Below are 25788 nucleotides of genomic sequence, written 5' to 3'. Positions count from 1 at the left end.
CATAATTAACAATGGCCTCCAATAGGTGAGAGAAAATAAGTAAAATTAGCCCTATTATCACAATTATGTAACCAGGGCCGTAGCCAGGATTTTTCAAATACCGAGGTCAACATTCGGCAGACCACCCTCCCTGAAAAAACACACACACACACACACACACACACACACACACACACACACACACACACACACAGTACCGTGTTGCTGATGAAACATTTATTTAGGGCTAAACTGTTGTGTGTTGTTAGTTAGTGTGTGTCTTTGTATGAGTGTGTTGCTGTAATCATAATATATATATAAAACTATAACCGAAGTATAACTCAGTGTGTGTGTTAGAATTGTGTGTGATAAAATTGCATATCCATTTCCTGCAATGTTTCCTTTGCTGTACCTGGGAGTGCCCAGGGTAATGAGTGAAAAGATGCTTCCAGGTATGTATCTCCTGCTCTGCAGCCTCAGGTTGAGGCAGGTCTACTCTGTACCATGAAAGATGAAGCTTCTCTCTTTCCTCCGTCAGCTGTGGTGGTAGAGCTTTGGGCACCAGGAAGCCTGCAACAAGTGCTGGTTCACTAGATTCAGCAAACCTGGTCCTCAGGTCTTTAGTGACATGATCAATGAATGGGAGGAACAAATTCAGCCTAAAATGTTCAGCAGTAGAGTCTGCAGGTACATTGCCTCTATGTTGCTGCTTCACGGTAATCCTTTTCTTCATTGGGGTAACACCAATGGTGCTGGCCATCTCCACTGCTTGTTATACATGGCAGTGGATCTCTCATCACTTCTCAGGCTTTTCATGACTTCAGCCACTTTCCTTCCTTCATCATAAGCACTAATGATATCCATATCTGGAGCCTGAAATCTTATTGTCAATGGCAGTATATACAAGTATAGACAAGCGGATTAACACGTTTTAATTACCCTTTGCGTCGTTATCACATAAATGAAACTTAAGGAAAAAAATACCGGCGAGGACATGACCTCGGTGTCCTCAATGGTAGCTACGGCCCTGCATGTAACTGTTCACATGAAGCACATTACTGAGGTCAAAGGTCATGTTAAGGAAAAAAGAGAGAGGAGGAATGAGGGAGAAAGAGCTAGATGAAAGAGATGGGGAGGGAGGGAGGGAGAGCGAGAAAAAGGAGAGGAGAGAGAAGAGGGAGAGGGTTGGGGAGAGAGTGGGGTTATTGTTAGGTTTACAGGGAGGGGAGAGAGAAATAGAGAGAGGGAGGGATAGAGATAGGGAATGGGGTGGAAGGATAGAGAACAAGGGAGAAAGAGGGTGACGAGGAAATATTAATGCCCTTATTCCCTCTGTTTATAGCACATCGAACATTACTTTGTGGCCTAGCTCAAACCCTGGCCTGTATTTCCTACTCTCTCTAAGTGGAGAGGTTTTCACTTACATTGACTTAGAAGGAAGAATTTCCCTTCCCCAGGTGGGAGATCTGTGATTGGTCAGTACTGACAGAGTGATGGAACCCTCATTATGCATGCGTGAGAGAAACATAAATTCTTGTTGGCATGCTGACAAATGTGCACACACAAACACACACATGCACGCACACACACTCAGACACACACACACACACACACACACACACACACACACACACACACACTGCGTGTTGGGACTTTAAAACATCCACATGCCTTCATAAATAATGGGGTAATTATATCCACAAACCCTCCCATTTACTCTCTCTATCACACCCATCAGGAAGGAACAAATGGTTTATTTTTTTCACTTTTTCTCCCGCTTGCGCTATTGTCCTGAGTAAATACCTTTCCCCAGGAGGTTGTTAGTCTCCCAGAGAGAAAAGAGCATTCTCGCTGAACAATAACACTGTGGGTTCCCATGTTATACCCTCTCTATATTTGAAGGAGATACGAGGTCACGCATGAGTTGTTGGCCCTGGCCCGGTACTATTTTCTTTTCTCTTTATTTTTTCTCTCAGATTTTTCCTCTCCAGTTGTGTTCAATACAAAGTCTGAGATTGTTGATGTTTTGGGGGGCACTGGGTTCTGTCAAGGTGACACACTGTATAAGACTGGTGTCGGTACATCTGTTTTGTTTGTCTGTCTCTTTGTTGTTCCAGTTGGTTGTAATGTACTATTTTCAAAAACCTTACTCTCTTAATCTTAATCTCCCTGTTCTGCCTAAAGCCCATCCAAGCATATATTTTTGGTAGACTACGGGGAAGAAAGTCACGTTTAATAATTTTAACATCTATGGGTAAGGCTTAGTGGATATCAACTGGCAGTTGATTGGTTGTGATTGGCCAGAAAAAGGAAGGCAGTAAGAAATCCTGGAATGGCATTTCTCTGATTCTAGAAGGACTTGAGCAGGCAAAGAGCCTAGGTCCTTGTAGCCTCCAATGAGTGTGTACCTAAATATGCGTGTTAAGTGTTTTAAAGCAGATTTCGAATTCGTAATAATGCATAATGTAGCTTTAAGCTTTGTTTATGCTTTGTCTTGTACTGCCTTTTTATATCTGCCCATTCAGCACCTATTAGGCTCCTAACCATCTCTGGTTAGGAGCCCATCTCTGTTTTCCTTCTCAATGTTTCTTCCCATAGATTTGGGGAGTTTAATTGAATTACCCTTTGGAGGGCTTAGGTTAGGTGGGTGTCGTGTGGTGTGGGCCTGCAAAGCCCTTTGAGACTGTAACTGTGATTAAGGGCTCTACAAATTTAATTCACTTGGCTTGTCTTCACTTGTTGGATTAATGCTTTGGTTTTAAAGACAATTTATTTGTAGTGGTCCGGTTGACGCTAGAACGTTTTTGAAAATGAAGTTGCCGTTATCAAATTGGGAAAAGGGAGATTTTAGATTTTGAAGGCCAGAGAAATTGATAGCATTATCAAATTGAAGTGTATATTTCACATGAACTCAGTGGAACTCAGAGAGGTCAACTGACTTGTCAACTGACATTTATTTGTTTTAAGAGATGGACAGTAGAAGACAAATCGACTCACTCAATACATAGACCAACATGACACAACAAATGTAACTAGAAGAAGTGTTTATTTTTCAGAAATGTATCTGGATGGAAGGTGTTGTGAGTTGAATGTCCGTATTGAAGAGGCTTTCTTTGAAGCGGTGCAGTGGATAGACTTGTATCTTCAGAGGCCCAACGCTGATCTAACCCTTACAGGTTGATATCACTTTACACACAGATGGATGACGGTACCACAAAAGAAGACACTAGTGATATTATGTGTGGCACTGGAGGTGGAAAACCAGAAAGTAGCATGACTAGAGTCTGTATAGGCTGGCATAAGTCAGACCTTTGGAAGCCACTGATTTGTCAATTCTTCATGGCTTTGTGATAATAGAAGGTGTGTGGGTGTGTGTGACACCCAGCTGCTCCCTTGATGGGCGTGCATGCAGCCACCCCCACACAAACACACACACACACACACACACACAAAGCAGCCCCACACGTTTTTGATACAGGTCCTCTCTGCCTCCTCCTCTGTCACCATGGCAACGTCCTAAATCTACAGCTGCTGCCCGAGATTGACGAGTTCCCTGTCTAGCACTCGCCGTGCTTTCGCCGGGGAAATAAGACGAGGAAGATGTGTGATGATGATCTTCAACTGCCTGGTGGGGTCATGTTTGGCTGAAAACAAAACCTGCATAATAACATCCCACCCTGATATAGTATGATGAAAAACATTAAAAAATAAACAATCAGATCCGAATGAGAGCAGCAATACAGATGAACTTTAGAGAAGGAAATGTGGCTACTGAAGGGAAAAAGTGTTTTCTCCCTCTCCTAACTGCAGGCCCTGGTTATTGACTTGCTAGGTTCTTGCTTTAACACATTATGAAGACAACAGTTGCCTCACACAAGTGATGCAATCTATAGTTGGCACAAATGGTTCTGCTTTTTCATTGCATATCAAGTGAACCGTTACTGAATGTTTGAATCGTAACAAGTAGGACTAAATATATATATATATATATATATATATATATGTATGTATATATAATAGGTTATTGCTTATCTAAGTTCAAACGTTGTTATTTCTTTGTGATGGTTGCGCTCCGAAACAGGGAGGCTGTAATCTGGCTAAAGCCAGGGAGGCTATAACAGGGAGCCTATAACCTAGGTTATAGTGGGACTTAAGATTTAAATATACTGATATATTCACGACAACATGGTAGGAAGGTCAAGATGAGCGGAGAGCACTTACGCAGGTTTCCATACTAATCAAAAGGTCAGACAAAGAGAAGCCGCAATTTTGCGGCATCCCAAAGTTCCATACAGATATAGATATAGAAAGAGAATACAACAATAACAATTATATTTTTCATAATACAGTAATTGCCACAATTATTGTTACCGGCATGGATCATTTATGTAAAATGCGGCATCTGATGCCTGATGAAATATTTTTTTAGGTTTGTAATCTCTGACAACAATAACCCATAACATGCAGCAAATAATGATGAAAAGATTTATTATGAAAATTGTCTGCAGAGAATAAAAGCAAAGCCAAAGCCGTTCATTTGACTCAATATACCCAATTTTCCCGCTAATGGCAGTAATCCACAGAGAATGATCGTGATTATGATAATTATGGGACATTATTGGGGTGCTCTGTCATCGATCAATCACAGTAGAAATCCATGTCCTGCAAGAAATACAAAACTTACTGTCAGAAATACAACACAAAAAAGAGATATGTATGGCTTTATCAAACAGTTATTGTCTGCATTTCCTTTAAAAAAGAACAACTAAAATGGACTCACGGTTGTGGGGATCTGAACAGTGTCTTCCTTGAACTTTACTGACTCCTTCACCAAGGTGGCAGGGAAGTATCCTATGATACCCATCTGGTCCACGTAGCGCTCACCATAAACCTAACATTTACATCAATGAGACAGTAGGCCTATACTGACAGTGATTTATAAAACAATAACAAATAGGGGGGGGGGGGGGGGGGGGTAGTATTTTTATGTTTTAAATAACTAATATCTATCGCAGGGCCGTTTCTAGCCAAAAGTGGGTAAGCGACGGCTTAAGCTACCATTTAAAACTATATAAATAAATTTAAAAAAAATATATATATATATATATATCAACTTATTTCTCAAAATGTGTTCAAAATTTAAAATCAAGCTTTGTTTGGCCATTGGTTTGTGTGGGGAATTGGAAGAGAGGCGATCAATCATTATTTGATTAACCAAAAAAATATAGCCTATATATAACTGAATTTATTATGGCTATGGGCCCCCATAAGGTCAGAAACGGCCCTGATCTCTCATTTATCTGCAGAAAAGCCGCTTACACTTCCTGACCAAAAGACACCACCGCCCTCTTCCGGCACCAGTTTAGAATACACATAGACCATCTGTCCTGCCCTGATGTTGATGAATCTGCAATCGGTAGCCACGAAGTCGTTTATAGCCGTGGCCAATGAGAGGGCATCTGGAATAAACAACAAGCAAGACAGAAATAGTCAACGGCTATACCAGAGTATTTAGTAGCCTGTCGCTGAACTTGGGGTTCCCCATGATACGTTGTAGCCAACTCCATATTATATTCTTAATTCCGGTAGGCCTAGTCCTAGGCCTATGCCTAGGCTGATAATCTGTTAATTGAATAACTGTTTAAGACTCCATATATTGTTTAGCAATGTGTTTCGAAGTACGGTCGTACGTTGACTTACATGAACACTCTGCATCTGCACAAATCTTGCTGTCTGCAAGTTTATCCATGATGAGGGGCTGTGCGGTCCGGAACAGCACTGCTACACAGAGCAGAATCACCAGTGAGCAAGTCATGTTTAAGAAAGAAAAAGAAGAAAGATAAAATGAGACGTGGAAGAAGGCTAATATGAAAAATGTCTGCAGTAAAGTTGTGGCTGTGGCTGTGAATTCCCTTGGAACTAGGCGAGGGTCAGCAGTCAGAACAGATGGGCTGAGCCTATGCTGTCACAGGAACCAATCATCGCGGAGTTTTTTGCAATGTTGCAATCTGAAACTCTTCATTTGATTTCGGAACGTGTCGACTTTCTGTAGAGAATGCTGCGTTAAGTAAGCGCGGGTAATTTTGGATTTTGGATTGGATGCTATTGGATTTTATTTTTTAGGGTTAGGCTTTTTAGCCTAACCTTTATTCATCGAGGTACAACACATTGGGAATTAAATCTCTATCGTGCACAAAGTTAATGATTCACACATCTGAACCAGTGCTGTTCCATCATCAAATCCCTCTTAAATCTTGTTACTGCACTGCGGCTGCCCACTGCTCCAGGTGCTCACCGGCTCCTGGATGGGTCAAAAGCAGAGAAAGAATTTCCCCAAAAAAAGGGACAATAAAGGGTAACTTAATTTAACTTACTTAGGCAATACCCAACGTAGTCCTAATATCATTTGCCAAGATCATATCATATGCCTTTGGCATAAGTTAACTAATTCGGGTGAAACATAATGTGATAATACAACCAAAAATAAATATTAAGCTGTGATAAATCCCGTATAGGCTTATGTCATAATAATTATAGCAGGATTAAATAATTGATGTCCAAGATTTGGACATGAATTAACCACTAACAAACATATGATGTCGCTATTGTTCACGATATGTCTGAAGCAGATAGCAAGGCTTTCACGCTTTCCGTCAGAAATAGGTCTGATGTCTGAAGCAGATAGCAAGGCTTTCACGCTTTCCGTCAGAAATAGGTTCTTTCCTACAGTGGCTTTCGTCGCCAATAGTCACCTTATGTTTTGGCCGGTAGCCTACTTTTAAAACCATTTTTAGGCACAATGGCACCCTTCAACGATTCATATCTCCAGGTTTATTGTTTTGGACAATTAAAAAAAATAATAATAATAATAATTAATAGGGGAAAAAATAAGACATACATAACTTCTAAGATGAGTTGCCAGGAGATGAGTGAACTATTGTTGTATTAAAAGTAAAATATTGAAAACAACATGTAGATACATGTTCTTATCATCTTAGTATCAAAACAATTAAATTCAAATCGTATCGGTTGACTTGTTGACATCGATTGCAGGTTGGTGAAACTTTTTGTTTCACACAATTTTAAACTACAATTTTCACAATCGGCTGACTCAAACATTATAACACAAATACCCGTCTGGTTTTGTCTAACAGATCCACCAAAACGAGCGGAGTTTGAGCCTCATCTAAAACAAATACATTCCCCGCCCTCCAGGCCGCACACTGTAAATAAAATCAACGCACCCTTCGTTTTAAATGTGACGTCAAGGCAAAGTCAACTCAAAACCCAGCCCCCTGCAGTGTTGTTATTGTGATGTTAGAGTTGGGGGGGGGTTATGTGCTTTGGTTTCTGTTCGGGAGAAGGAATATGAATATATATATATATATATATATATTTATGCCTGTATATACTTCTGCAAACGTACAGTTTAATCTTAGGATAAATTAACCCGAATAGTGGCTAGCGAAAGTCCCAAAGAAATGGAGACGCGGATATCAGAGCTTTTTGGTCCAGGCTCTGGACAGAACGGGTCTGGGTCTCAAGAAGTTGGGTTTAATCCACTAAACGGCTTCGGGGCGCTTTCGAAAAAGGCCAGCGGTGCGAAGAACAACAAGAGAGCCAAGGCTCGGACGACACGACACTCGAAACCGAGTCACTACCCCCCGTATCTCCCTCCAGAGGTAAGGAGACCCTGGTCCCACAGCTGCTAGCATGTCAGAGCTAACACTGTTGATTCATCTGAGTACTTGCATTTTTAAATAGTAAGTACGACAGAATGAAGGGTTACTGTTTTACAGTGATATGGTGGTCGGTCGGTGACATGTTTATCTTTCATTCAGAGTCTCTCGTTCAGTTTTATACACGTTCAGCAAGTTACTCTGCCAGCAAACCAGTGACACGTAATCAAGAGTAGTAACGCTACGGAGAATGACATCGATACCCACGGTGTGTTTATTATATACATTGGCCGCACTGCTAACGTTACATCATTCAGACAAATAGCTCTGTTTACAAATGTGCGTTTTGTTAAAAGTGAGGAAGAAGAGCTTCTTAGTATTGTTAGTAGGTGCAGGAGGCGGAACAGTGTTTGTAAATAGCGCAACGTGACGCAAGAGCGCCGCTTAAAGTGGGCTGGCCTTAGTTAGTTATTTCCCCCCCTGCTGTCTGAAATGTAATATTAGGGCTCGGCTTGTACATTGCCTCAACCATCTCATTTATTACGTGTATGTGCCCTAATATCTAACTTTCACGTTTGGTGCTTTGCTTGTGAATATGAAAGCCATGGGTTTTGACGCTGACACTTGATTTAAGTGTTGTGTTTCACCCACACAAGTCGGTCATTGGTCTCAACATGTCTCAACTTGTCTCTCCTACCTGTTTCTGTTGAAAGAAATCCTAAACATCATATTATTATTTTTCTTTCTTTTGGGGGGGGGGGGGGAGCAAACAATACGTTGAAAGCCTATAGCAGCGAGAGTGTTAGTTGGTGTGTGATTGTGACTATCTTTTGTCAAGACAATTGTGTGTATTGTTTTGCTTTGGACTGACTTATTTTGCCCCTGCCCACCCCTACCCCTTTTCTTTCTCCTTCTCTCCCAGGCAGAAGAGGGAAATATAGAGTACAAGGTAAGCAAAAGCACTGCCCTGAGCTAAATTACAGAAACTCAATTATTAAATAACTAAATGGATTTAGGAATGTACGAACGCACGCACTGTATTATTTATGAAGAGCCATTCGCCAAATATATTCTACTATATGCACTGTCAAATGTTTCTAATTTTCTAAATGTTATATGGTTTTAATCTCTCATGCCTACTTCTTGTAGAGAACATGATTATTGTTGATATTTTTGGTTTGGTAGTGCAGGCCGTTTTAAGTGCTCCTTCAGGAAATCCGACCCCACTGATGATTGGCAAGAACATTTGTAGAATGGACACTTCCTTCCCCTGTCAGATAAACAAACACTGTCTTGTCTTTCTTACCACCTATTTGATTTAGCAGCTGGTTTTATGAACTGCAACACAGTGTTGCAACATTTTCTATCAGATAAGGGACCGGGTATGCCTACAGGTAAACTGTGGACACTGGGATTCCAACCCAGGAGTAAAAACCCTTGGCTACACTATATCACACACACACACACACACACACACACACACACACACACACACACACACACACACACACACACACACACACACACACACACACACGCACACCTCGTAGTTGTTACCATCTAGTATTGTGATTAAGGAAGGCTTCTTCTTTGTGTCCAGTTGAAGCTGATAAACCCTACGCAGTACCGCTTTGAGCACCTCGCCACGCAGATGAAATGGCGGCTGCAAGAGGGCCGTGGCGAGGCGGTCTACCAGATCGGCGTGGAGGACAACGGCATGCTGGTGGGCCTGTCAGAAGAGGACATGAGGACGTCGCTCGAAACCCTCCACAGGATGGCTGAGAAGTAAGACTGTGAAGTGCGTGGTCGCTTTCCAGAAATATCTATTTACATTGCAATTACCCGGTTAGTCATTTAGCAGACGCTTTTATCCAAAGTAATTCACAAGTCACTTTGGATGAAACCATCTGATAATTGATTGATGTAAAACTTTTTCCATTAGTCATTTAATAGAGGCCTTAATCCCAAAGTATGCAATCAAAATTGGATTAAATGGACACATTCCAAGTGACCCAGAAGCATGATCCCAAAAAAAAGACTGATTATGGAGTTTTAAAGAAGTAATATTAACGATAAATAACATTCACAGAGTCGGAGCGGACATCACTGTGCTCAGAGAGTGTGAGGTGGACTTCGACTCTGATGATCCCCGTAAAATCGCAGAGGTGCTCATCCGCAAGGTCCCAGACGACCAGCAGGTCAGTGGTCTGAAACTCAAGTCCCACAACCTTCTTGTGTTTCACCAGATCGTCTCTCAGTTTGAAGCATGTGTTTTGCCTGCCCCATCACATATATCATTTATGCATATTTTTGCATCTTTTTATTTCTTGTTATTTTCTTGTTCATGTTTTATCTTATATTGTGTAGCATAGCATTTTCCGGTGACTATTTTGTATCCTCAGCCTATTGTATTTTGTCATCTTTCTCGTTGTCTGCTACTGAAAAACTAGAATTTCCTTCAGTGTAAAGTATTTATGTATTATCTATTCCCTGGGATTGTCCGGTGTGTTCTGCTGTGACTGTGTCATCCTTACACCTGGGATTCATAAAGTGCCTCTGGTCTACTCTTTAGTTCCTGGACCTGCGGGTCGCCGTCTTGGGAAACGTGGACTCGGGGAAGTCCACCCTGTTGGGGGTCTTGACGCAAGGGGAGCTGGACAACGGACGGGGGAGAGCCAGGCTCAACCTCTTCAGACACCTCCATGAGATCCAGACCGGACGCACTTCCAGCATCAGCTTTGAGATCCTTGGCTTCAACAGCAAAGGAGAGGTGAGGACTCTTCCAGTCATGTTAAATTTTGAATCAGAGCACAACCATGGGACGTCTTTTAGAGGTATAAAGATGAAGATACACATTTATAGGGACAGAAGCAATGGTGGTTTGTACAGTTTGTAGGCGTCCATGTCACACAATGTGAGTTTCTCTCCACTGTTGAATATCAGATGGATGGTATGTCAACACTTGATGGTATGTACTGTGCTTCGACTTAAGCTCTGCTGAGAGGCTAAAACAAGACAATGCGTGGTGGTAATCAATCCACTGTTTTTATCAATTCAAAGGACCACAGTTCTCGAACTGACTGAGACATGTTGAGGGGAAAAAAAGTCATGCAAATTTCCCAGCTGTTGTGGCAGGAAAACCAGTGTTGACCAAGGTTGTTTAGTTTATTTTTGAACGACTCCATTGTAGGTCACTGGCGTCCACTCTATCACCTGGCAATGCATTTGCATGTGTTTCCCCTCCTTCAAATCCAGTGCATAGATACATACTGTTGTATAAACGTTTCTCATGGTGAATATAGCCTTCTACGTGCACCTGCTCAACAAACTCAAAAGTTTTTTATTAGTTTGCCTGAAGACTAGGTTCCTACTCTGATAGGTCTTTCACACATGAACTCCGGTTGTACTCTGGAGAATGAGGAACGGAGATGATTTGGAATTGCCCTTTCACACATGCAGCACACAACAGAAGATAAGCCGCATCAGACGAGTTCATACATATTGGAGATACTCTGTTTACTTAAGGCCTGGGCGGAGCGTGTAGGAGGCAGGGCGTGACGCCAAAAGTATGCAGTGGAAGTCGCTGTGTGTTGTTTCCAACTCATCAAAGATGGTGGTTGAGGCTACCATCTCCATGATTATGAGGTTTTTGCAGTGATATCCATGCATTTATTTAGACGTATCTGCAATATAAGCGGAAGAGGAAAAGAAAGCAGAAAAATGTTGGATCCCAAAATACAGGTGAGAAGAAAAAAAAAAAAGTACCAGGCAGCTACACTAACAGCAGTCGCATGATAGAAACATGATCAACACGTCAGCAACACTCCCAGCTGGCTCACTCGTGAATTCTCCAGCTTTCAGATTCTCCAGACTTTACAGTCCTGGTAAAAGTCTCTCTTCCTTATATATTTTGTGGATCAGCTGTCAAATGAGGCTCAGGTGAGCTCGGTGTCCTTATTGCGCTCCAGGAATAAATTTGACTGCATAAACTAACCAAGGTGCTTACGTGACATTGAATCCTTTGAAAGATGGCCATAACCCGTTTGTCCTTCCCTGGTGCCAGGTGGTGAACTACAGCGAGTCGCGGACAGCAGAGCAGATCTGTGAGAGCGCCTCTAAAATGATCACCTTCATCGACCTGGCGGGACACCACAAGTACCTGAAGACCACCATCTTCGGCCTCACCAGCTACTGCCCGGACTTTGCCATGTTGGTCGTCAGTGCAAACACTGGCATTGGTAGGTTTGGTTTGGCTAAACACTTTATATTTACCGTTACTGCTAGTTACAATTCACAAGTTTACACCTTTATCCACAGTGAAATAGGATACACGTCATTAAGTAGCTGGTATGGCCTGGGTCATCTTGCTCAAGGTTGACTATAGGTTAGCAGTGGGGACCTTGGGGATCTAATCTAGAACCTTCCGGCAGGGAGTGGAGTATCCGAACCACAAAAACCACCCTGCCCTACTCAGATGTTGTGAGGCCTATAGTCGTCTTAATGTAATACATTACTACAGCTTTTTTTTTAGAGAATTTGAGCTTGATGATGCATCGGCCAGCCCAGACCCAACACATACGGTATAAAGTCTGCTGTTGTTGGGCACACCTGACAACCCTTCCCCTCTATGCCAGTGTATGCTGTATCTCCAAGCTGCCCTTATCTGAAAGCACTATACCAACAACTAAACAAGAATGAAGGGATTCCATGTCACAGACTTGTTCCACCGGCTCCCTTTTCCTGACGCCCACCGACCCCACCTAACCCCAATCACCACCTTCCCCCAGCACCCACCCAGCACCCCCAACACTCCCTATAAATAACAACCCTAGTCACGTCCACTGTTGACATACCATACAGTCTCCTGGTCAACCTGTCCTCGTTTGAGGAACCTGAAACCTTCTGCCGGGGTTTGACTTGACGTAAACGCCCCATTGGTCCCTAACACACCCCTGACCCAATTCCGAAATTACTTGTGTTTCGGGTTGTTTATTTACTATCATTCATATGTAATTTTGTAAAGGTGTAGTTATTTCTGCTGCAGAAACCGTCTGCGAAATGACAGAACTTTGGACACGTGTGTCAGTATGAATGTTTATCTGAATTTCCTATCCTACACTCTATTATATTATGACATGGACATATTCACACTGATCCTCATCAACCCTAAGGAAGAGCTTTAAAATACCGTATGGCTACTCCCTCTGTCATGTTGATATGTCTAAGGGGCCTCCAATGCTTAATATTTATGATGATTAATATTTATGATGTTAAGTTAAATGGTTAAAAGGTTTTATATTTAGAGGTGCAGCCTCTTCTGCAGCCATATTTGTTCTACACATGCAGAGTAACAGTCTATCGACCAGTGCGACCACTACAGTCACTGTGCTATGGCACGCAAGTCACGCAACAAAGTGCACAGAGGTAGATTTGGTTGTTGTTTGTCCCCTGCTCAAATGGCCTGGAGCGCTGAGCCAACAGAGACCCAGAAACAAACACGACACTACGGAAAAGCAAAAACATTCTGATGAGACGGCTGTCATTCATGTGCAGAGAAATGAACACAATCCAATCAAGCACGCTCCGTGCAGAAAGCAGAATGCAGCCAGAATAGCGCATGTGACATTTTACACCAGCGCTATGCGATCTACACATGTGGTGCCCTTTAAATAACTTAATAGCTAGTCTAAATGACCTAGGTCACCAGTCTTTCATATCTTTTAAGTTCCTAACATCGAATATTCTACATATTCTTTGACAATATTGTTTATTTGTGCACCGAGTCCGTGTACGTTCTCATATATATATATACACATCCGCTTTTCCAAGCCATAATCATAGTTTATAATCTAATTGTAAAGTCTGGTTGCAATATATTATGCAACAAAAAGTTGTGCAAGGTTCGGTTGATTACTGGGTCAAGTATGAGAACCATCCTAAAATACATACGTGCACGCACACACACACACACACACACACACACACACACACGCATGCACACGCACACACACGCATGCAGGCACACAGACACAGTGGCCGCAACCCAAGAGCTGTGGTTTCAATGATGACAGTGGAACCCATCTGTGTAATGCATACTTCTTCTCACACAGGTTGGTTGTGTACAGACAGTTCAAAAGGGGAATTACTTATTCAATTCATCCCACATCACATTTAACATTTAAGTTTTAGCAGACACTTTTATCTACTTCACAGGGTAGGCCAAGAAACAAATGATGCTTACAATCGTAATTTTACTCCGAAAAAGTTATATTCATCCTCATGATCAAGTTTACATATAAAAAGCAATGGTTAGAGTCGGGACATTAGACAGGAAGAACATGTCTGGAATATGGCCAATAGCATGCAGCCTTAGGCCAGCTGGTCGTGCTGATGTCTGTGTAAACACAGTGTCTCCCAGTCAGCTGATGCAGGTTGGCGGGAGGGAAGGTCACTGTATCTCGAGTCTCTTGTCAGCATGTACAAGGGTGTTTAGGTGTCCCTTCTTTCTAACGCGTGAGAGACACGGGTGGCTTGAGTTCTATATAAAGTGCAAAGCATTGGCCAACTCTGCTGTGTTTCCATCACACACCGTGCTCTGTTACTGGGCAACATGGCCACATGTTAAATCCCACCGCTGCTTTGACCTGAATCCCACATAGTCCCACATATCCACCGATCATCCGACCTAGGCGGATTATCTGAGCTTGATAGGTCGTTATTTTGCTATTCATTTTTGACACTTGCACTGAATTTGGCAACTTGCACTGAATTTGTTTAGATGCATATCATTAAGCAGCAGGTGGTTTCTTTCTCAAGAAACAACATCCCCTAGTGACATCAGGATGAGTCATGGTTGATTAGGCCCATCCCTTGAGTCTATGCTGTTTCCCTGCCCTTGTGACCTGTGTTCACTGACACATTCAGATAGGCGTTGTGTTGTCTCCCTGGCATCACAGGCAACCTCTTCACCTGAAGTCAGCCCTGTCTCTTTCGAGATGACTTTCTAACTTTTCACTCATTGTAAAATTGCTGTTGCTATGATTCTTTACCTGCGCATGTACTTCATACCTCCACTTAATATACAGGGTTTTATTCTAGTTACTTTCTTAATGCTACAGTACATCGTTCTAGGTTGCTCTATCAGGTTTGCACTAGATTCTAATATAACATTTGCTACATGACTTGCAATAACTGTGTGTGTGTGTGTGTGTGTGTGTGTGTGTGTGTGTGTGTGTGTGTGTGTGTGTGTGTGTGTGTGTGTGTGTGTGTGTGTGTGTGTGTGTGTGTGTGTGTGTGTGTGAGAGAAGTGCACGCATTCATACATGCACACATATACACACATACATACATACATACACACACACCCATCAAGGTCTCAATTGCTAACAGCTAGTTTAAAAAGTCCTCTTCCTCAACATTCCTGAAATGTGTCTTGAACAACACCTCCACCTCCCTCTCACCTCCTCCTCCAGTGGGCACCACGCGGGAGCACCTGGGCCTGGCCATGGCGCTGAAGGTGCCCATCTTCATCGTGGTGACCAAGGTGGACCTGTGCACGCGGGCCACGGTGGAGCGCACCGTGCGGCAGCTGGAGCGCGTGCTGAAGCAGCCCGGCTGCAACAAGGTGCCCCTGGTGGTGGACGGCCCCGACGACGCCGTCGCTGCCGCCCAGCAGTTCGCCAAGTCGCCCAAGTATGGAGACTGTGTTGTACAGTATAATACAGTATAAAGTATGGAGACCGTGTTGTACAGTATAATACAGTATAAAGTACGGAGGCCGTGTTATACAGTATAATACAGTATAAAGTATGGAGACTGTGTTGTACAGTATAATACAGTATGAAGTATGGAGACTGTTGTACAGTATAATACAGTATAAAGTATGGAGACCGTGTTGTACAGTATAAAGTATGGAGACCGTGTTGTACAGTATAATACAGTATAAAGTATGGAGACTGTTATACAGTATTATACAGTATAAAGTACGGAGGCCGTGTTGTACAGTATAATACAGTATAAAGTACGGAGACCGTGTTATACAGTATAATACAGTATAAAGTATGGAGACCGTGTTGTACAGTATACAGTATGGAGACCATGTTATACAGTATAATACAGTATAAAGTATGGAGACCGTGTTGTACAGTATAATACAGTATAAAGTATGGAGACCGTGTTGTACAGTATAATACAGTATAAAGTATGGAGACCATGTTATACAGTATAAAGTATGGAGACCGTGTTGTACAGTATAATACAGTATAAAGTATGGAGACTGTGTTATACAGTATTATACAGTATAAAGTATGGCCACCTTTCAACAGACGGCAGTGTGTTAACATGTGTGTGGTTCTCCTCCCCAGCATCACTCCTATCTTCACCCTGTCCAGCGTGTCGGGGGAGAGCCTAGAACACCTCAAGGTCTTCTTCAACATCCTCCCTCCCCTCAGCAACAGCAAGGAGCAGGAGGAGCTCATGCAGCAGCTCACAGAGTTCCAGGTGCGATGCGCACGCGCGCGCACACACACACACACACACAAATACACACGTACTACAATAAGATGGCCTTTGATGAACCCAAAATGTGAAGTGATGGACCAAACATTAAGGGAAAGTTCACCAGTTAATGTGCCTCGTGGAGTAATAATCTGAACTCTAATCCGTCCCAGGTGGATGAGATCTACACGGTGCCCGAGGTGGGGACGGTGGTCGGGGGAACTCTCTACAGGTAAGAGCGCTAGAGGACTCTCTCCTACCTTTCATCCACCACATCATATTACCCCCATCTATATTACCCCCCTGTCCACGACACTAGGGTTAGCTGTAACCCTGGTCTCCTCTATCCACCCCCCTCTGTTTAGTGGTGTCTGCCGTGAGGGGGAGCAGCTGGTGGTAGGACCCACAGACTCGGGCCAGTTCCACAAGCTGACGGTGGAGAGCATCCAGAGGAACCGCTCTGGCTGCAGGGTGCTGCGGGCCGGCCAGGCCGCCACTCTGGCCCTGGGCGGCTTCGACCGCGCCTTACTGCGCAAGGTACGGCGCCGCTTGGATGGGGTGCTTTGGGTTGAGCTTCTCTAGGTGGAGAGGGAGAGAGGCCGTGTGTGAGAGGGTTGGTCGTCGTCTGGCTCCAGAGAGTGACTGACTGTCTGTCGATGTGTGTGGTCCTCCCCCAGGGCATGGTGATGGTCAGCCCAGAGATGGACCCCACCATCTGCTGGCAGTTTGAGGCTGAGATCGTGCTGCTGTTCCACGCCAAAACCTTCCACAAGGGCTTCCAGGTCACGGTGCACGTGGGCAACGTGAGGCAGACCGCCACCGTCGTGGCCGTGCACGGAAAGGTCAGCCCCTCCTCCGGACGACCCGTCCATCATAACTCCCCACCTCAGGGTTCAAGAGAGGTCTCCCCACCCTGCAGCCGGGCCTCTGCTAAGAATACCTGAACTACATATTGTAGCCAAACAGCAACGAGTCAAATTATCATGTGGCTTACTTTCCAATTCTATTAATTGCACAAAACTGCACTAGCTTTCCTGATGTTTCCCTCCTCTCCGTCTGAACCCAGTGTTTGTGCTTGCTCTCCCTGGGTTACAGGAGGAGCTGCGGACGGGCGAAAAGGCGGTGGTGCGCTTCAAGTTCATCAAGCACCCGGAGTACCTGAAGGTGGGGGCCAAGCTGCTGTTCCGCGAGGGTGTGACCAAGGGCATCGGCCACGTCACCAAGCTGCAGCCAGCCTCCCACTACCATCCCTCCCCACCCTCCCACAGCGAGGAAGACGAGGCCTAGGGACCCCCCCTCCCTCCCCACCGGCAGAGACCCTCCGCACTGAAGAACCACAACCATGCCGTCCTTCTGGAACCAGGTTCTTTGTTCCCCAGCTTGTCTCCCCGTGTCCTTATCTCGCTTTCTCCTCTGATGCGGAATCTCTCAGGTGATTTCTGCAAACAGCAAACAGAAGACCTTTCGCTTTGACTTTTGTTTTTTGTTTGGGTTTGTCCCTCTTGCGTGTACCTTTTTCAAAGCCTTACGACCACCAAACTCCTCTCCTTCTGTCTTACACAAACATATTTTAAAAGTATATATGACGTGTTTGTTAAGGGTGTGACAACGCCTGACATTGTGTCAGAAGAGCGTGTTCCCTGCGAGGTACACCAGAAAACTGCTACCAAAGCTCTGTAAATGTTACTCACACCTGGTCGAAGTGTTTTACCGACTGAATCCACCTGCATTCAACCACAATAACGGGTGCAGTGCTGCCTTCAAAGTGCGAACACCCTTTTGCACTCTCAACTAAAACGATGCACAAACCAGAACCTCTTGCACTGAAACGATAGTGTTCCATACGGCACTGAGAGATCTGTTCATATATCTTTTTGGCACACGCCTGTTTACAAACTAAAGGCCAGTGGTGTCGGACCAGTTCTCACGTTAAGCAGCTATAGTTTGGTGAGATGAGTGAGAGAGGAGCCACCACCATCACTGTTGTTATTGTTGATGTTGTTGTCATGACACCAGGGTATCATCTTTCATCTCTCATCTATTTTACCGACACAGTGCCTATCTTGAAATGACTCATTTAATTTTTTCTTTTGAAGCTATAATATCTTTTGGTTTAGTTCTCACTGAAGAGAAAAGTGTTTCTGAAAAAAAAAAGTGTAGTCTAACATTTGCACCATGAATGGAAAATGTTGATCAGGTGGTCCGACCAGACGTAGCTGTTTTGCAAGTTGGTTGAATGATCTTTTGTCAAAGTGAGTTTCATTGATTGGAAACGGCACTTTATGGAGAGGGTGTGAATCCCAGGACTGTACACTGGGGTTATGTTTCAAGTTTCAGAGGCTGGCCACGTTTGCGTGGGCATTACCAATTTTGTCAGAATTACCTTTTTGTGTGACTCACTGGTAACACCTAAAGCTACTGCCAATCTCAGAAGTGCATTAGTTACTCAGGAAAACGTAACTGGCTATGTACTGCATTCCACTCTTAACAAAACTACAAAGATTTTAATTTGTTAGTTGGAAGGGTTTAAAGAAAAAGAAAAAAAAGGATGTTTCTCCCAAAGAGACACAATAATTTGTATTGTTTGAGTATGCGTTATCTATGTAGAGCCGCCCTTTGAAGTGGTTTCAACTGCGATGTTCAAAGGAGTTTTTGTTTGAGGAATGTTTTCCCCCCCCCCTGTATGTTACTGAGGTGATTAAGTAGGGTCTATTGGAGCACAGTGCCTAGTAATGGATCTACTGTTTGAGCCTTCTATTCAGCAACCTGCTGTTGAACCCCAAAAAGGTTTCATGGGGATAACTTCTGTCCGGTGCTACTCTTTGAAAAGGTCCTTGTTCGAAATCTAGCAATTAGGCAATTAGAGGAAAATATTCATTGTTTTGTTCTAGGCTTTTGTGAGCCATGCCAGCTGTCTTTATATTATTGCAAGTTTTTTGGTGATTGAATGAAGAGCGTTCACTCTCGATTTCATTTATATATTAAGGGAGGGAATGGCAAAAACGAGTGCCGGTGTTTGGTTGCATCTATGCTATGCAGTTTGTGTTCATCATTATGAGGAATGTGTATCAACCAAAAATACATGATCACTTGTTTGTAAAAGGAGTAAGAAAACCATATCAGGTGTTACATTTTTTGTTTCGGTATGGAAAATAATAGTAATTTTATAGATTTGTAGTGGGGTTTTAACTTTAACAAGTTTTATTAGAACACGTTTTTTCCCAGATACTTTTAAACCTTTACAAACATAGATTGTCACTTTTTGCAACCTCAAGTTCACAGACTGATTGTAACATTTTAATCATTTGGGTGAAGTATGATAAAAGTTGATGTACAAATCCAGACTGTATATTGTGATGTACATAAATAAAAGTAATGTATTACTTGATTTTGTTTGAGATGATCGACATATGTCAACTAGGTTTAATTGTTTCAACTTATGATTTGAACCTGTGAGCGTAGAAAGCATTTAAACAAAAACAAGCAAGCTAATCCTTAATAATTACTCAACTATCCTTAAGGCAACCAAAGTCAGTGGTTAACATGTGACATGTAACACCTTGACAGCATGGAAACGTGTCCCAACCTAAAGACCAAAAAATCAACATTGGTTCTAACCGGTTTTCCTTTTAGCTGTTATGTATTAATACCAACATTGGCAGTTGTTTACTATACTTGATCAATGTGGTGTGTGTGGGTCTTTGACAAGGCTTATCACCTAAAGCTGTACTGCTCTGACCTTTCAGATTAGCACTGGGCCTCCACTCAATTTCCCTGACAACACAAGTCATCGAAACTTTTGAAAACTCACTAATGATTGTAAAAATAAGTATATATTCCTTATGCTTGATGGTGTAAAATACATCTAAACACAGGCATCAATCAAAAGAAAAAGGTAAGGCGTAATGACGATATGCTTGTTTTTATTTGTACACTATTTGCTTCAATCCTTATTATAGACTCCATACAAAAATATATATATATATCCAGAAAAGTTTAATATCCCAGTATAGTTGTCATACATCAAATATTTGTGCATTTAATTTTAGCATTTAGACATTATTCAAGACAGGCCAAAAGTGTAAAACACTGTCAACTATTTTTCACTTTTGTTACAGCAATTATGAAACGTCAAGTCAAGTCATTCTTCATGGAAACCCATAATCCTTATTACCATGGGGTAATACACAACACGACAACATCTTCAGTTCTTCTTAAAGAAAGAATCCAAGGGCCCCCCTTGGGGTCGGGGTCTTTTCGACTGGGATCCAGACTGGCCTTTGGACTTCGACTTCCCCCGGGTCGCCTGGTTCGTTGCGGACGCTCCCGTTCTGACGGTCGGCGGAGAGGCAGTGGACACAGAGGAGCCTGCCGTGGTGGGGGGAGAGGTGAAGGACTTCTGGAGGTCCAGGGCAAAGTGGTAGTCGCTGTGCTCGGGCATATCCCAGGCCAGCACCCGTTGGCCACAGTGCTCGCAGGCCACCAGGTCCTCGTCGTCCGGGCCGGCTCCAGGGTCCCCAGGAGAAGGGGGAGGTCCATCGTCCATATCCAGCTCTACGCTCAACTCTTGACACGCAGACGGGCGAGCGGTAGGTTGGGAGTTCTGCTCCGCCTGAAGGGCTGAGGCGACCGCACCGACAATCTCTATTGGGCCGGTTGCGACACGTTGGCCCTCGTCGGCCTTGCTCGACGTGGCTGCCGTTTGCAACCTTCTCTCTATGCTTTTCCTTTGAAAGAAAGACGAGATGCCACGGTCAGAGCTTTTTGCCGGTGAGGTGTGAGAGGACGAAAGTGTGGTGGAGGAGGTTGGAACTGGAGCCACTGTCACCGACTGATCACCTGAGAAAGCCACCAAACGAGAAGCGCCTGGTGGGAGTAAAACCGCAGAACCTTCCTCATCTCCATCTTGATCCTTGCCTTCTTCTTCTTCCTCCTCCTCCTCCTCCTCCTCTTCCTCTTCTCCTTCGGTCCTCTGCCTCTGTTTCTCAGCAGCTCTTTGGAATAGAGACTGGATCATGCCGGGTTTGCTGGGAGTACCGCCACCGCCGCTGCTCCTGCTTCTCAGCCCGGAGGACTCGAGCCCCCCTTGGGAAACACTGGCAGGGAAAAGGGCCTGGGAGGAAGTGACGTCACTGGACAGGAAGCCGGCTATCCCTCCTCCAGCTAAGGGGGTGTCGCTGAACTTGCTGGCGGAAATGTGGAGCAGGGTGAGAGCTGGACTCCTGGAAATTAAAAACCCATAAAAACGTTGCAGTTACAGCACATGTAATAGATTATCTGAATTGCTCTACGCATTACCAGTAATCAAGCACGCTTTTTATCCAAAGTGATTCAACAGTGAATTTCACAGGTAAGTGGTTCGGTTAGAGCGTCCTGCTCTTAGAATGCCTACAGGTACCTTTCAACTAGGAGCCGAACACCCTAGCCCCCATACTGCCCACCACGGTAAAATTATTCTACACAATGCATTAGTATACATTATAAAACACACTACTACACAATCGACTGTACGGTTCTGATCCAGCCTACCATGCTGCCTGGTGGTTCCCCGCTGCGTTGAGGCTCTTGATGATGGCGAAGCTGTCACCGGATATCTTGGCGACGTCATAGCGGACCAGCGCGCAGCAGCGGGAGAAGCTGCTGGGCTTTTTGTCCCCGAGCTGTCGGACGCCCACCGTCAACTGCCTGGCCACCCGCCCGTTCTGCCAGAACGCAGCGAAACAATAGATGATATCGACATAACTAAACACTGGACAGAGGATTATTTGTTCATTTTACAGACACTTTCATTTATTTTGATCAAGTCATTAAGGAAGTCATTAAGGAGCAGTTAGGGATCATCCCTCTTGCTCAACGATTCCTACAAGTAGGCTGCAGACAATGGGGTTCAAATCCAAAACCACGGCACTCACTACTCATCAGCCCAACAAATATCCCACTCTGGTCTAAAGCCAGAGGAAAGCAGTTTTTTCACACCTACCATGTCTCGGTCCTTGGTCAATCTCTCCTCCAGCTCCAGGGCCAGCTGATGCAGCCAGTGTTTCACCTACACAGGGTTAAATCAGTCACTCACTAACCCTAATTCATCAAAACAAAAACATGTTAAATTAAGTTCTGATGTCAAACCTGTGCCATGTTATTATTTTTACTACATTTTAGAATAATGAATAAAAATACATATTTTTCTAACCTGCTCAATCGTCCCTAGCGAAGACTTTCCAGCAAAGTTTTTGCTGCAGCCAATGGACTTTGGGAGCTGCCTGGGTTTCACTGGTTCAAAATCAACTCCCCGTGACAAGTCATAGAGCCACTGACTGCAGAGACAACAATTGGTGTTAAACAGGGGTTCAACAAACAAAGACCATGTTTGGTGTCGGACAGTGAGGTGTTACATGTCTATCATCTTTTGCTTGCAAGTACTATAGATTTCCGAGTCTTACCCCGTTTTGTCTCCAAAGTGCTGTCCCAACTGAGCCTTAGAGAACTGGGTGAGCTCTCCTATGTTCTCCACACCGAGGGTCTCTTTGATGGACACCCCCAGTTTCCCTCCCAGATTGCGACTGCATGGACAAAAGCACATACCACGTCAGTAGGCTCATTCACCACTGTGTTACCTGATTTGGCTTGGATAGATATTGAATTAACTGTCATTAATTGAGATTGCCACCTTAAAAAGGGAAAATCGTTCAGATATGATTAAGTAAACAGCTGCAGTACAAATGCTACATTGTCGAGGATTAAGCATTCAAGTCGATCTTGTTTCCCAACCCTAACTAGGTGGCTAAAGCCTAATACCTTAGGCTTATTTCACATAGATCTGCTTTCAACCATGGATTCAACTGTATACTCACATCTTACTTACAGGTAGAGAGCTGAACAGCTCTGCCACAGAGTCCATGGGCAGCACCGTTTGTCGGTTGGGCTTATTGAAAGCACAGGACAATTTGGCCAGAATCTGGAAAGGTGGGATAGTATATTTAAAGACATGAATACAAAAATAACATGCAATTACCAGTAACGTTGTGTTCTGATTCCTATCGCTACTCTGCACTTTTTGTTTGTCCTATGCCTCACTTGTAAATCACTTCAGATAAAAATCTGCCATATGGCTACAAACAGTTTGTTTTATTCTTAGTTGAATCTTGAAAGTTTCAATAAACAGCACGGCCTCCCACCTTATTGTGTGAGACTCCCGCCGAGCAGCGGAAGCCGGTGTGCTGCTCCACGGCCGCCCTCATCTCCTCCACGATGGCGGCCCCGACCGCTAGCTGGAGCTCTGCAGAGCCGCGGCCCTCCGACGGGGCTGGGGGGACGGTCTCCAGCCACTGTTGTAGGCCCCTGGACCGCTGCTCCTCTGGGGACCACAAAAAGCCGGTAAGGACGGAGGCTGGGGACCAGGGGCTTGAATGACTTTTAAGTCAAATCATAACAAATGTAAAGTGTGACATACAATACTATAGTAGGCAGGATAGTAGTAGTAGATAGTGGTTAGGGTGTTCGACTCCCAGCTTAACCAAAGCCTCTGCTAAATGACAATAATAGTGATAATAGTAGGCTAAATAGTATAGGACATATAGAGGCTACTAACAGTTAACAATTATGATGGTAACAAATAATACAGGCAACCACTTAAAGCATAACATCTTGAGTAAGAGTAGCCTACTATTACTACTACTACTTTTTACAGACTCAAAGGGTAATTTAGCAGGGCTTAACTTAAACAGTTAATAATAATAATAATAAGTAATGTATGTCGTGTTAAATGTATTCCTAAAGGTAGAGTCAATTAGTGTCCCATGTCTTACCTTTGTCCAGGGACTCTGAAGACACTCCTTGCTCAGGGGAAGCCTGAGCAAGTGGGAACCCCTGGATGAAGGTAGTTCGCAGTAGGTCTGGATCCATCCGCTCGCCCGCCGTCATGTTCTTCAGCCGGAGTTGAACCGCATCAGTAAGATCCATGTACGCCTCGTCAATACTCGCTCTCTCGATGACGGCGAAGCGCGACATCACCTCGATCACCTCCACACTTGCCTCCCTGTAACTGAAACACGATTTGTGTTTGGTTGGTTAGTTGAATGACTGACCTCCAGATTGAGCACTGATAATTGATGACCACATAACAACACTCACTGTGTGAGATCGGCCTTGCCGTGGGCCTCTCGGACCCGTGCCACACGGAGGTCTGGGCACAGTTTCTTTGCATCGTCCGCCCACATGTTGCGAGTGACACCGCACGCCCTGGCCTCGTAACTCACCGCTATAATGCTATACAAACACAGTCATTCAAAACCATGTTGACACCTGCATATGTACATGATAGTTTCCCATGTTGTTTCAAAGGGTATCTGAAAATCACTCCTATCAAAATACAAACAATCATCTTCTTTAAAATGATGGCTAATCTATCACATCCTAGACCAAAAACCAACTGACAGTATCCCACTTAAACTAGTATTTTTTTGGTAATCCATTTGGTGTAATGACTCCATAACGAAACAGATTTTCTGACAAACTGGCTTTTGTTGTCTGTTTCTGGATTTGCCCTTGGCTATGCAGAGATAATATTCTTGACTAACTTGATCGCCTCTGTGGCTGCTCTGGGCTTGCTCTGCTGGTTTTGCTTGCTCTGATGGTTCGACTATGTAACGTTGGGCTTTTATTATGAATTATTAGAAACGGTAGAGACTCACCCGCCTCCCTTCCACGTTTTGTATTGCGCTACCACACAGGGTGTGTTCTTCAGAGTTGGGTTGATTCTCTGCTCCACTGCCACGTAGAAGCAATCCATGTCTACCAACGCCACCACCCTGTCTTTTCCATACTCCATCGATGTAGAATCCTCAGCATGTGTCAAGACTATGTATCAAGGTTATCCGAAGATACGGAATTATATGTTACAGACTGCCTAAAATGCAATAGAATCCATCCTTCATCTTCAAAATTCGCGCAGTACACAGGCGCCTGAAAAAGACGTCATCGGAAATAGTCGAAGAAGAGCACTGGCCAATGGATTTCTTTTTGCGGGTACATGGAAACGTCACTGGTCGGGCCCACTACAGGATACGCCCACTACCCGATACGCCCACCACACAACACGCCCACTTCGCTGTGCCGCCTTAACGTCCAATGTATTATTAATACATATATATAATATGTAATTGTTCCTAAATTGATGATCACAAATAGGGTCCAGGTTGAAAATTCCTGAAGTTCTGCTTAAAGACGTTGCAAATTATGTTTAGGTAAAGATATTCATCTTTAGATATGGTTAAGGGGTATTCTTGCAGTACTCCCGGACGCGATATTTTTTTCCTACTATGTTCCACGCCAAGACCCGCCCTACTCTGTCTGTGATTGGCCGGGTTGCATGCAACTCAACGGGCCGCTACGGTACCCTCGCTGAGCATTCGAGAGCGTCACAAAAGAGCCCTAACCATGACCCTTACCCTAAACCTAACCTAACCCCTAAACCTAACCCTAACCCCTAAACCTAACCATAACCCATAAACCTAACCCTAACCATAAACCCTAAACCTAACCCTAACCATAACAGCTAATATCAAGCCAGTAAAAGCGCGTATGACGGACCAATCAGAAATAGAGGCGGGCGTATCTTTTCGGGATATTGGTGTGG

At 43.9% G+C, this 25788-nt stretch overlaps 3 protein-coding genes across 3 annotated transcripts; 1 reads left to right on the top strand and 2 right to left on the bottom strand.

Moving 5' to 3' along the window:
- Positions 1–4450: 4450 nt before the first annotated feature.
- On the bottom strand, positions 4451–5910 carry LOC311350478 (otoraplin-like). The gene is made up of 4 exons (XM_084470499.1): positions 5680–5910; positions 5299–5438; positions 4760–4870; positions 4451–4641 (listed from the first exon to the last, which is right to left on the bottom strand). Exons 1-4 carry the CDS (start codon positions 5792–5794, stop codon positions 4618–4620), a joined length of 390 nt encoding a protein of 129 aa, XP_084326625.1. The 5' UTR covers positions 5795–5910; the 3' UTR covers positions 4451–4617.
- A 1397-nt stretch (positions 5911–7307) lies between these two features.
- On the top strand, positions 7308–19542 carry gtpbp2a (GTP binding protein 2a). Its single transcript, XM_084470038.1, has 12 exons — positions 7308–7661; positions 8581–8607; positions 9259–9443; positions 9748–9856; positions 10231–10428; positions 11722–11896; positions 15131–15350; positions 16022–16157; positions 16328–16386; positions 16520–16691; positions 16832–16996; positions 17250–19542. Exons 1-12 carry the CDS (start codon positions 7461–7463, stop codon positions 17439–17441), a joined length of 1839 nt encoding a protein of 612 aa, XP_084326164.1. The 5' UTR covers positions 7308–7460; the 3' UTR covers positions 17442–19542.
- Positions 19543–20000: 458 nt separating this feature from the next.
- polh (polymerase (DNA directed), eta) lies at positions 20001–25060 on the bottom strand. Its single transcript, XM_084470439.1, has 10 exons — positions 24845–25060; positions 24285–24419; positions 23960–24195; positions 23330–23508; positions 23006–23109; positions 22595–22714; positions 22345–22468; positions 22135–22200; positions 21684–21856; positions 20001–21376 (listed from the first exon to the last, which is right to left on the bottom strand). The coding sequence occupies exons 1-10, from the start codon at positions 24979–24981 to the stop codon at positions 20359–20361; spliced, it is 2292 nt and encodes a 763-aa protein (XP_084326565.1). The 5' UTR covers positions 24982–25060; the 3' UTR covers positions 20001–20358.
- Between the last annotated feature and the right edge of the window lie 728 nt (positions 25061–25788).

The sequence above is a fragment of the Micromesistius poutassou genome (genome assembly GCF_964030765.1).
Source record: "Micromesistius poutassou genome assembly, chromosome: 7".
Classification (NCBI taxonomy): Eukaryota; Metazoa; Chordata; class Actinopteri; order Gadiformes; family Gadidae; genus Micromesistius; species Micromesistius poutassou.
This window is presented reverse-complemented; position numbering and strand designations above follow the sequence as displayed.

Excerpts from the sequence above, each read along its gene's own strand:
- LOC311350478 (XM_084470499.1), bottom strand. The coding sequence starts at position 5,794 with ATGACTTGCTCACTGGTGATTCTGCTCTGTGTAGCAGTGCTGTTCCGG. Across the intron at positions 5,439-5,679 it reads TGCAGATGCAGAGTGTTCAT|ATGCCCTCTCATTGGCCACG; the intron begins GTAAGTCAACGT and ends TGTTTATTCCAG. Across the intron at positions 4,871-5,298 it reads GTGTCTTTTGGTCAGGAAGT|GTTTATGGTGAGCGCTACGT; the intron begins GTAAGCGGCTTT and ends TGTAAATGTTAG.
- polh (XM_084470439.1), bottom strand. The coding sequence starts at position 24,981 with ATGGAGTATGGAAAAGACAGGGTGGTGGCGTTGGTAGACATGGATTGC. Across the intron at positions 23,509-23,959 it reads TTCAGAGTCCCTGGACAAAG|AGGAGCAGCGGTCCAGGGGC; the intron begins GTAAGACATGGG and ends TGTGGTCCCCAG. Across the intron at positions 22,469-22,594 it reads CACTTTGGAGACAAAACGGG|TCAGTGGCTCTATGACTTGT; the intron begins GTAAGACTCGGA and ends TTGTCTCTGCAG.
- gtpbp2a (XM_084470038.1), top strand. The coding sequence starts at position 7,461 with ATGGAGACGCGGATATCAGAGCTTTTTGGTCCAGGCTCTGGACAGAAC. Across the intron at positions 8,608-9,258 it reads AGGGAAATATAGAGTACAAG|TTGAAGCTGATAAACCCTAC; the intron begins GTAAGCAAAAGC and ends CTTTGTGTCCAG. Across the intron at positions 16,387-16,519 it reads GTCGGGGGAACTCTCTACAG|TGGTGTCTGCCGTGAGGGGG; the intron begins GTAAGAGCGCTA and ends CCCTCTGTTTAG.